The 11,904-nt window shown below is 42.9% G+C and overlaps 1 protein-coding gene across 2 annotated transcripts in view; it reads left to right on the top strand.

Annotated features, from left to right (window-relative positions):
- The first annotated feature begins 3,542 nt into the window (after positions 1–3,542).
- The window catches only part of CYFIP1 (cytoplasmic FMR1 interacting protein 1), a 58,392-nt gene continuing 50,030 nt past the window's right edge, over positions 3,543–11,904 (top strand). For both annotated transcript variants that reach the window (XM_083734187.1, XM_083734188.1), the window contains exons 1-3: positions 3,543–3,858; positions 11,364–11,487; positions 11,595–11,684. In XM_083734187.1, the coding sequence (XP_083590313.1) occupies positions 11,371–11,487; positions 11,595–11,684 (207 nt within the window). In that variant the 5' untranslated portion in view covers positions 3,543–3,858; positions 11,364–11,370. The remainder of the gene's footprint in view (positions 3,859–11,363; positions 11,488–11,594; positions 11,685–11,904) is intronic.

The raw sequence follows: 11,904 nt of genomic DNA, 5'->3' as shown, positions 1-11,904 counted from the left end.
ACTTTAGTAAGTGCTATTTATTTTATTTATGTGCTACAGGGATTGCCCGCAGTGGCTCTTGTATATTTTCTTTTTAAGGCTTTAAAAAAAAAAAACTTTGAGGAGGGGGGTGCTCAAGTATTTGTGTGTGTGTGTGTGAGAGAGAGAGAGAGAGAGAGAGAGAGAGAGAGAGAGAGAGATAGAGAGAGAGAGATGCATGTTGAAACACAAACAGAGAGAAAGAAGACTTCTGGTCTGTTTGTATTTGTGGTCTGTGACAGAGATACACCTGGGCAGAGAGAGTGAAATATGTATGTGTGGCTTGAATGTGAGAAGTGCATGAGTGTGCGTGAGAGACATGTGTGGTTTGACCCACTTGAATATTTTTTGTGGTAGTGGGGATTTCTCTCTTACTATTAGACAGTAACAGTATTGTCTGGGTAAGAATTAATACAGTGGTACCTCGGGTTAAGTATTTAATTCATTCCGGAGGTCTGTTCTTAACCTGAAACTGTTCTTAACCTGAAGCACCACTTTAGCTAATGGGGCCTCCTGCTACCGCTGCGCCACTGGAGCCCGATTTCTGTTCTAATCCTGAAGCAAAGTTCTTAACCTGAAGCACTATTTCTGGGTTAGCGGAGTCTGTAACCTGAAGCGTATGTAACCTGAAGCATATGTAACCCGAGGTACCACTGTATTATGTGATCTGCATAATTAGGAGCAGCAAGGCATAGGTGATTCCCATGACAAGCATGAGGTTGTCTGGAGGTGGGAAGAGTACTGTACTATTACTAATTTTGTGTGAAGCCATCCTCATGGAGTCATGTTGTGTTATGCCATTTCCTTCTTTCTCACAACAACCATTTTGTATTATGTTATACCTTCATACCAACTACTTTGTGAGTGGCATCCACAGCACTTTCTCAAAATGTGCCCACTGGCTCAGTAAGATTGACAGTTTGTAAAACAGAATATTTAACCTGGTTTTTAATAAGATTTCAAAATAATGAAAGCATCTAATAATCCCAGTAAACAACCAAATCAGTATAATGAACAGAGCAAGAATGGACAACATGAAAACAGGTGTTCTCTTGAAGAAAACAGTCTTCAGCTAGTAGAATGGGGCTAAAAAATATGCTTTATTTAGACTGGATTGCCTGCTCCTTTCAGAGGTTCTATAGAAGAGAAGAACAGGATCAGGATGTCTTTAGAATATTTTAACTTGTGTATGTCTGTCTCCTTCAGAAGCTCCTTTTAGGGATTTGATATCCAAAGCCTTGAATTGGAGCTGGAAAGAAATGAGTATACATTCTGTTCTAGAATAGGTGAAATATGAGAGAACTAGTTTCCACCTCTCAAGAAGCATGTTGTTGATTACTGCAATAGCTGATGCTTCTGAACCATTTCCAAAGGCACCCAGAAAAGGAATGATTGGCCAGGTTTCTTCCAGCAACCTGGGGACTGTGTATCACAGTTTTAGGGATATAAATGCTTGCGTGGAAAGAAAATTATACGGAACAGTGCTAACAATGTGGCTTCATTTGGGGGGTGGGGTGACTGCACAACTTTTAAATCATATAAAATCATGTGGCTGGCCTTTTTTTTTAAAAAAAAAAAAGTTCCTTCTGAATGGGCTACAGCTGATGTTGCTGTATTGTAGCTGATTATTTAAAAGCTGTTTCACATTTCAGACCTTACAGAGCAAGTCTAATCTGTGGTGCTGGAGAGTTTGGATGTGACCCTTTGGCCACCAAAATTGTGGGTGGGCTGAAGCTACTGCCAGTAGGACCCAGAGGACACTCCTCTCCCAAACCCAAGTGTGAGGGTGAGGTAGCGAAAGGCAGAACAGGGCATGGAAGGGATTTGCTGGGTTGAAAACCAGTCCAGCTACTACCAGTGAGCCCCACCAGGCCCTTTTGCTGTGGCAACCTAGAGCAAAAGAGAGAACCACCCACCAACTTTTGTCCAGACTAGCATGAATGACAGGATCTAGGATGCAGCCTTGGCTCAATTCTCCATGCAGCTCTCATTCCCAGATAGGATTTAGGATTCTTCCCTTCAAGATTGAAAGCTGTATTATTTGATCCAACCATGGCCACTGGTCACATCACCTCCTGGCAAATAGAAGGGGAAGAAATGGAGGCAGTGAAAGATTTTACTTTCTTGGGCTCCATGATCACTGCAGATGGTGACAGCAGCCACAAAATTAAAAGACGCCTGCTTCTTGGGAGAAAAGCAATGACAAACCTAGACAGCATCTTAAAAAGCAGAGACATCACCTTGCCAACAAAGGCCCGTATAGTTAAAGCTATGGTTTTCCCAGTAGTGATGTATGGAAGTGAGAGCTGGACCATAAAGAAGGCTGATCGCTGAAGAATTGATGCTTTTGAATTATGGTGCTGGAGGAGACTCTTGAGAGTCCCATGGACTGCAAGAAGATCAAACCTAGTCATTCTTAAGGAAATCAGCCCTGAGTGCTCACTGGAAGGACAGATCGTGAAGCTGAGGCTCCAATACTTTGGCCACCTCATGAGAAGAGAAGACTCCCTGGAAAAGACCCTGATGTTGGGAAAGATGGAGGGCACAAGGAGAAAGGGACAACAGAGGACGAGATGGTTGGACAGTGTTCTCGAAGCTACCAGCATGAGTTTGACCAAACTGCGGGAGGCAGTGGAAGACAGGAGTGCCTGGCGTGTTGTGGTCCATGGGGTCACAAAGAATCGGACACCTAAACAACAACAAATTTGATCCAACGTATGAATTAGTTCCTGGGACGCAGATGGCGCTGTGGGTTAAAGCCTCAGCGCCTAGGACTTGCCGATCGAAAGGTCGGCGGTTCGAATCCCTGCGGCGGGGTGCGCTCCCGCTGCTCGGTCCCAGCGCCTGCCAACCTAGCAGTTCGAAAGCACCTCCGGGTGCAAGTAGATAAATAGGGACCGCTTACCAGCGGGAAGGTAAACGGCGTTTCCGTGTGCGGCTCTGGCTCGCCAGAGCAGCGATGTCACGCTGGCCACGTGACCCGGAAGTGTCTCCGGACAGCGCTGGCCCTGGCCTCTTAAGTGAGATGGGCGCACAACCCCAGAGTCTGTCAAGACTGGCCCGTACGGGCAGGGGTACCTTTACCTTTACCTTATGAATTAGTTCCAGATTGCTTTATGAGGGTAGATAGATTTTTTTTTTTTAAAAAAACTATTAAAAGCACAAGCCGAGGTATAAAATAGGCGTTGCTCTTTACAAAAAGGATGTACTCGGTTTGTCCTCATAGGTCTATAAATTCCAGGCGGAACGTTTGTGACCTTAAGAATCGTTCTGAAGTTGCCTCAGCTGGACGCTAGGATGAGAGGACGCTAGGATATTTAGAAAGGGTATGTTCCATGAAATCTCTAAACTTGCAATGAAAGAAGGCACGATGCGTGCAGCCAAAATCGTTCAACAGTTTTTGTGCGGGGTGCCTAACTTCACAGCGATCCGGGGTATGAGCTGAGCGCCCGCCGCCTCCAGCCTCCCTCGTTCCCTTTGCAAACCGGACCCGTTTCGACGGCTGGGTGAGCAAGATGTGGGAGGAGAATGGCTGGCTGAGAGGAAGGAGGAGCCGGAGGCTGGCGAGCGAGCAGGGTAGCTTTGCCTTGGAGAGGAATGGCTGCGGGTTTGGGACGGGACGGGGGAGGAGCTGCAGGAAAGGGTGTTTCCTGGCACGGTTTCCTTGTTTGAGTGACTCAGACAGGAAACTCCCTGCTTCGTGCGGCCCTGGGAAAAGGAAAGCGGCCCTGGCGAGGACCCCTCCGCCGACGCACAGGCACCCTCTCGCCGTCGCGCTCGAGGGGGGAAGCGGCTCCTCAGGGAGAGCAGTGCCGGGGGCTCCGCGAGCTCCAAGCGGAGGTAAGCCGCGGGCCTTTTTCGCCCTTGCAGGCTGCGCGAGAGAAACTTTCCTTGAGGCGCGCCCTTATCCGCCCGGGGAGGAACTTGCCCTCTGCTAAGCTGCTCCTCTTTGCCTCCCTTGCAACAAAATGCCGGGCATTTAGAGCTTCGGCTGTATGCAAAAGACCCAAGCCCTCCTTCCCCCGCTATATGGCCTAACCAGAGGGGCGGACGTCAGTTTCTGCCCGTGGATTTTGGGGCGGGCCTCGGCGCTTCGTTCCAAACTTCCTTGGAAGTTTCGCTGCCTGTGAAGCGTCCCCGTTTCTGCCTCGCCTCATTTTGGAAGGAGACCGAGGGCCGGAGCAGCCAAGGGGGTGAGGGAGGAAGCCCAGGGAGGGTTTGGGCTTGGGGAGGGCAAGGCTCGGTTCAGTGGCGGGCTTTTGCGGGTGTCGTTTTGCTGCCCGTGGTGAGCAGCGGCCTCGGGCAGCTTGAAAAGGTCGTGGGGAAGGTGTAAAAACAGGAATTTGGAAAGCACTTCCGCGCACCAGCTCTCCTAACATGCGTGCAAGATCTCCCTGCATCGCTTGGTAAACGCTCAAGGTGGTATGTTCGCCCTGCACAACTTGACCTAAGATAAATTTCATTGTGGAGTCGTATAGCCTGCACAGTATGCAGAGTTTTAAGTCTCTTCAGCATAGTCAAGAAGCCCAGACAAATTGCTAGCACATAGGTTTTGTTAGTCGTTTGTGGGTCTTAGGTGACCAGAGAGAGAGACCAGTCCTCTATTTTGAGAATATTAACAGAAAGCGTGCAGAAACTTGAAGGTATCATAACTTGCTAAGGGACTAATTTGCAGGAGACTTTGGATATGTACATTGAAAGAGTGAGAAAGTGAATCTTTGGTAAACACCCCTTAATCTGCAAGGTAGTGGAGTTTGACTAATCCATTGCAGACCTACTCAAAGTTAATGGGACTTGTTTCAGAATAAACATGCATAGAGGATAGCAGCTGAAGTCATTAAATAGCAACTAATCATTAAAAACAATGAACTTGTTTTATAGTGTCCAGGCCTAAGACTGGCAGGCTTTTCCAGAAATGTGTGCCTTTCTCTTGTAGTTTTCTGAATTTCTGCAGTAAGCAGTTTATATAGTGTAGGTTTCAGGTGTTCCAAAATCGGTGTCTTTCATTGAGAGGCACTCACATTTCACTACCCTAATACAAAAGTTGAACTTGCAAAACACTGAAATATGACACGGGGAGTTGGAATAGTTGCATTTTAGGCTGATTTTAGTAGCCTCAATTCTAGGGATGGGTTAGAGCATTCAGGCATAACTAACCTCATTATGAACCCTTTAGTTGGGTTTTCAGATAGTGAACATAATTTACATTAATGTTCTGGCCACAGCATTATGCAAAATTATTTTATAATGTCTGCTGGCTATGTTTAGCTCTATTCTTAATTTTACTCTTCCCAGTGTTTTCTATATTTAGGATATTGTGTTTCACATATTTTTCACATGGTCATTCAGGAATGGAGATCAAGAACAGGCCAATAATTCCTGTGTTCAAACTAATTAACATCCTACACAAATTCACTTAACTCTCACCTGCTCATGTTTTGCTGTTTTAAGAATCTGTTTGGATGCCAGTTAACTTTCTTGCTTTTATTTCTTTTTCTTTTAGACATTTTACAAATATTTTAAAACAAATCTACAGATCCAGTTTACATTCCCTTTGACTTCCCTCCCCTCCTTTCTGCAGCTATTTATTTTATATATTTTTATTACTGCATATCCAATTCAAATCTTTTTACCAATTCTCCCTAGTTTATCTCTTACTGCACATGTTTATATCAGTCCTGCTAATGTTTTGATTTGTTTACAATGCATCTTCAGATAATAAGTTTTCCCCACTCTATTTTTAAAAGTCTTTCTTCTTGGTTTCTTACTCTTCTGGTAAGTTTTGCCATTTTTGCGTACTCCCATTAGTTTTAATTGCTAATCTTGCCAGAACTGTTTTGAACTTTCTTGCTTTTAAATGGGATGCACCGCTGTGGAAAACAAGATGCTAGAATAGCATCTGGCTTTCACTCTGATTCAGTAGGGCTGCTCTTACAATATGGTATTTTTTATTCATTAAGGAAGTCCACCTTTGTACTGCAAGGGATTCTCAAGAGAATATTGAACAATCAAAGTATTGCAGTTAAATGCCGATAATGCAGTTGGACAAAAAAGGAGCTGAAGAAAATACTCTACTGGAATATAAAAATTGAACCTGAGCTTAGTCTCATGTTGCTTGGAAGGGACATTGTTGTAAAAGGGAATTCAGGAGGATTTGTCATGTTCTCGTCTTCCATCCCTCAAGGTCCAACATATAGCCATGAATACGTTATAGCTTCCTGAAAGTGACTACCAGGAACACCTTGTGTTTTCCTGCCATTCACATAAGGAGTTCCCTGGAGTGGTCACACTAAGAGGACAGGGCTATAGATGACTCAGTGACTGTTTTTCCATTGGCGAAGGCAGTAGGCCTCTGAATTTGGGAACTTGCAGCTGGGGACAGCACATGCCTTGGTTGCAGGCTTTCCATAGGCATCTGGTTGACCACTGTAAGAACAGGACTAAATGGAACGTGGGCCTCATCCAGCTGCACTTGTGTTTCTAAGATCTAGTTCTCAGTGGGATCTAAACTTTTAGGTCTGCACAACTCTAGGCTGTAGGCTAGCTCTTAAATAACACAATGCCCTCACTTGTTTGTGGGGCATCCATTCATGTCAATCTACCTGCACTTTTTAACATGGTTGGATATTGCTGCAAGATGACTTAAGGAAGAATAAGGTATTTTGGCATAATACAGATACCATAGTACTTAGCATTTATTTGTTTATTAGAAGTGAAAACCAATGTGATAGATTGTAGGAAGCTGATAAGCATGCACATACATATACACACATAATGTGACTAGTGAATGTGTTGCAGGTTACATGGACTCTTTTAACTAATATAGAAACAAGAAGTTTTTAGGTGTGCACGTGCTGTACACACCTGTGTTCTCTTCAGATCAGGGATAGCTAATGTGGTGCCCTCTCATCAACCTTAGCCAGCATGGCCAATGGTTTAAGATGATGGGAGTTGTATTCTAGCAACATCAGGAAAGCGCTACGTTGGCTAAAATAGTGATAGGGAAACTTCCCACCAGGAAAAAAATAGTGGAATATTACATGCAGTTTTTGCAGTGTACACTGTAGTTTTCACTTTCCTCAGGGTTCCCCTCCGCCTTCTGCCACTCAAGTTTTTTGTCTCTAAGCATCCATAGACTTCTCTTGGTTTCTTCCAGTACATTCCAACTCTGTAATTCTAAGGTTCTCTGAATGGATTCACTGCATCTGTCCTTGGGTAGGAATTTTCTGAGCAGAAGTGAAATAGAGGAAGTTGTGCAGATGGTGCTTCATGCACGGAGTAGCTATTTTTTGGACTTCTCTTAAGCTGCATATGAAATTTGCATGTGAAAAAGGAATCTTCATCTAAAGATCTTAGATGTGCAAGTTATGTGCCCGGTTTTAGCCAGCTGTAAATATACTTTGTGCTGCATGACTGCTATTTTATAGAATCAGAGTTGCAAGGAATCTCAAAGTCCAACCCTCTGATGGTTCAGATGATCTGCTACTTGTCACATATTAGGGCTTTTTGCTCTTAGGTTTTCTTTGCTGGTTTCTGTTGAGAAATTTCAGCTTTGTTGGGACCATAATTGCCTTCATTATGGTGGAAATAATTTTTTCAGGGTCTTTGAGAACTTGTTTATAGTAAAAAAAAAAGTGCTTTCAGAAGAGAACTCAACATGTTTGTATGTACATGGCAAATCTTATTGCAGAATTCTTCTGTGATGCCTTTTTATTTGTTTGAAACGTTTCTTTCCCAACTAAACGTTTTTCAGGTTTGTTTACAACAATAAAAAACTATAAAAAAATTTATGATGATTAAAACATCACAGCCAAAAGGCCACAGTAACAAATATTAAATAAAATAAATAAAAAGCCCTCCAGAATAATCACGTTTTCAGTGGAAGGTGGGCAGTGATGGAGCCATCTCCAGGAAGAACATTCTACAGCCTTGAGTTGAACTATTTGTGAATTATATTCGCAGTTTTGTTGCATGCTAGAGTAGGGGGAAAGTACCCTGTCCCTCCTTTCTGCACTTTCTTGTGTTTCTGTGCTGGGCCTGGAGGGGTACACTTTGCCTCATCCATCCACAGCTTAGAATCCTGAATAAGCTAAAAAATACTGAATAGGCTTGCAGTGTAGACAAGGCGTAGCTATGTGACAATCTGCTGATTTCTTTCTTTTTTTGAATCACAGTATTTTGTGCTGATGAGTGCTCTTCCTGTTGTTTCTCTATCAGTCAAATGCTGATTTTTCTTGCTTGCTTAGAGTTAAAATAAGGAAGTGTAAGATGTATGCACATCTCTTGAAGAGAAACTACAAAAGGTTTGTTCCATTCACCCCACTTCCAGTCTATGTGCCCAGACAAACCAAAGAGAAAATCCATAGTGGTCTTAGTAATACAAGACATGCTTCTGACTATGTTTAAATGAGGCATGCAAGAATAAATTGACTTTAAAACCAATTGATAATCCAGTGAAAGCTGCAATCCTAACCCCATTTACCAGAGTAAGATTCATTGAATCCCATAGGACAACTTTATAAGTAGATATGGTTAGGGTTGAGCTGTAAATTACTTTGAAGCAGATTTGGTCCCTTGAAGTCAAGGACAGCACAATATTTGAGAGGCTTTGCTTCAGATATTTATAACAACATGTATCTTGGGCCATTTCCACTTTGCCATTAGAAAAGGGAGCAGGGCTCAAACTGGTCATTGAACTTCAAGTAGAGAACTATGATGGAAACATGCGTACCAAGTTTAGTTGGTTATATCAGTCTTTAGTTGGTGATCTCAAACTGTATTGATAACCCCAGTGTAGTTTCCTCACAACTTTCCTTAACCATCATTGAAAAATAATGGAGAGAGTTTGATCTGGAGTTTGAAATTGAAGCACAGAATGGAATGCTGAGTATGCACACATGTATTCATTCTGATATCTCTCTCTCTCCCAAGCAGTTACTGGATTACAGTGTGTTTTGTTTTTTCATCCCTGTTTTAAAAATGGGGCCAGGGCGGTCACGGACAATTGTGCCCTAAAAATGCTTACAAGATTAAAATTTGAATTTCTCAGTATTTACCTGAAAGCAACACCCAAGCTTAGAAAAGTTGCTTGGTGAGTTAAAATTTTGCCTGTTGAATTAAAATTGAATTTGTTCTAATATAGGAAATAGCCAGGGTACTGGTTAGCCTCTTGCCAATGAAACAACAACAATAGTTCTTACTGGCTGAATTTGCACATATATTGAGAGTTTATGACGTTGATGATGAATAGGTGCTGTTTTTCTATGAGTGGGGTTGTCCTTTGTTTTTCTTCCAGTATGTAGGCACAAGTACAGGCAAACCATTTCAAAGTGAGTCACTATTTCTAAATTAGTGAGTTTATGCAGTTTGTAGGTTGGCAGTAACCCGGCTGACTAAATTTAGCCCTGCTTACTCAGTGACAGAGCTGAAGAGTCATGTCAAGGTATAATGGCACATATTGAATGCTGGCGATGAAAGGATGCTGTAGAGGCTATACAGTGGTACCTCAGGTTAAGAACTTAATTCATTCTGGAGGTCCGTACTTAACCTGAAACTGTTCTTAACCAGAGGTACCACTTTAGCTAAAGGGGCCTCCCGCTGCCGCCGCACAATTTCTGTTCTCATCCTGAGGTAAAGTTCTTAACCTGAGGTACTACTTCTGGGTTAGCGGAGTCTGTAACCCAAAGTGTTTGTAACCCGAGGTGTTTGTAACCCGAGGTACCACTGTAGTAAAGTAGAAATCATGTTGCTAGGTTTGTCATTGCAAGAGGCATAAGAAATAATTCATCATGCACAGTTTGGCAATATAATAGGCAAGAAGCCATGATGTGGAAATTGTAGAAGGTTTTAAGTTGAGTTCTAGAACTTAACTTGAGAATCCCTTTGCAGTTCCAGGATTCAGCAATGAGATAGAAATTATGTAGCAATGCGTCTCCTTGCATCAGAAGGGGATTGGATTAGATGACCTTTGTGGTCACTACCAATTCTAAGAATAACAATAAATGAGGAACTGCAGCAGATCCCACCACATCTGCATTTCCAGGTCAAAGGAGGTGACTTGGAAGCAGACTTCTAGTCACCTAGAACTTAAATACTGGGTTCTTTTAGCTGGACCAGGGATGGGGAACATTTTTCGGCCCAGGGACCACATTCGCTCATGAATAATCTTCTGGGGGACACAGTGGGTCAAGGTCAGAGGGGCTACTGGGTTTTATTCTCCTATAAACCCCTCTCCAGCCTCCTTTCAAGGAAGCAAGAGGCTGTGTAATGATACATTTATAGTGAGGAGCATCACTTCTAAGGGTGTGGCTTTGAGAAGAGTTGTCCCCTTCCTTGAGATAGACAAAGCAAGAACCTTTCAATTGTTTTCCTAATGTTATGGCTTTCACTTGTCATCTTTGGTGAATGTTTCTTCCGAACGTTTCTTACATGTGGTAAACTTATGAGTGAAAGCTCCCCAGGATGTGGTACTCCTCACATCTCGGTCGTTCTTTATGAGTGTGATAGGCCGAAGTTATGTCACGTTGACTGTTCTCTGTGAAATACGAACACAAGGACAGTCTTGTAAATATGCCCACAGGAGCCACTATGCTGCATATTATTTATTTGGTTATTTGTTTTACGAGACTCCTGAAGGCTGGCAGAGGAAGGGAGGAGGCCTGTATTTCTGTGCTGGCTGTGGAAGATGGGGCTACATTCCTATAGTATCTCACACGGTTTCATGCTCAATACAGAGGAGAGACGGAGTGCTTCATCGTTCTCCACCAACCTACTCACTTGCTGGCAAAGAATTGCTCTTTGCCTGTGGCTTCCAGGCTAATGCTTAAACCCAAAAGGAATTGGATCCCATTATTTCCTTTTTTTGCACACACCAGACACCTTTATGTCCAGAATATTGGGGGGGGGGGTGCCTATCCTGCAGGATCTGAACTCTCTGAGAGGGTTTTTCTGCCCCTGAACAGTGCAGCTGTTGTGATGCCAAAATGTTTTTTTGTGCCCCTCCCCCATTTTTTCCATGTCTTAATTTAAAAAAACAAAATTCATTTCAATTTTCTTTTATTGCCTACTGTGCTGTGATACTGTGATGGCAGAAACCATTTGTACCACCACAAAGATCCTCCTCAGATTTGTTGGGCTTAAAGGAAATGAAGTGGTTTCATCCATCTGGCCACAACTGCTTTTGCTGTGCCCGCTTTTACATGCTGTTCCTTGACGGCTGGGCCCATGGGTCAAAATGGCCCTTAGCCTGAAAAAGATTAACCATTCCTGGTCTACAGCATGCTGCAGGTGATCTCTACCTATTATGGATTTTGCCAGTTGTTTAAAGTTATGTTTTCTCTTTATAGAACCAAAATGACTGCCCAAGTTACCTTGGAGGACGCTTTGTCCAATGTAGATCTCTTGGAAGAATTGCCATTGCCAGACCAACAACCATGCATTGAGCCCCCTCCATCATCCTTGCTTTATCAGGTATGGCATCTGCAAAATGAAATATTTGTTGACCAGTTTAAGACCACCACTTGAATAAACTTCTTCAAGACCTTTGATCATTTTGGTGTCTATTTCTTTTCATGCAGCCAAATTTCAACACCAATTTTGAAGACAGGAATGCATTTGTCACAGGCATTGCAAGATACATCGAACAGGCAACTGTTCATTCTAATATGGTAAATATTTTTATTGTGTTTTTCCTTCCTTCCTTTTTTACAGCAACAACATAAAAAATACGGGCAAGTGAGGGAAGGGTAGCATGGTAAAAACTGAACAATTTCCTCTTGTCAGGATCTGATTACATTAGAAGGAAATGGGAAATTATGTTAGTATGTTTCTTTCAACCTGGAAAATTCATGTGTGTTTTTTTTAAATAGTGTTAAACTCTATGTGTAT

Source organism: Podarcis gaigeae (genome assembly GCF_964106915.1).
Source record: "Podarcis gaigeae genome assembly, chromosome: 4".
NCBI classification, from domain to species: Eukaryota; Metazoa; Chordata; class Lepidosauria; order Squamata; family Lacertidae; genus Podarcis; species Podarcis gaigeae.
Note: the sequence above shows the minus strand (reverse complement) of the source record. Positions and strands in the feature narration are given on the sequence as shown.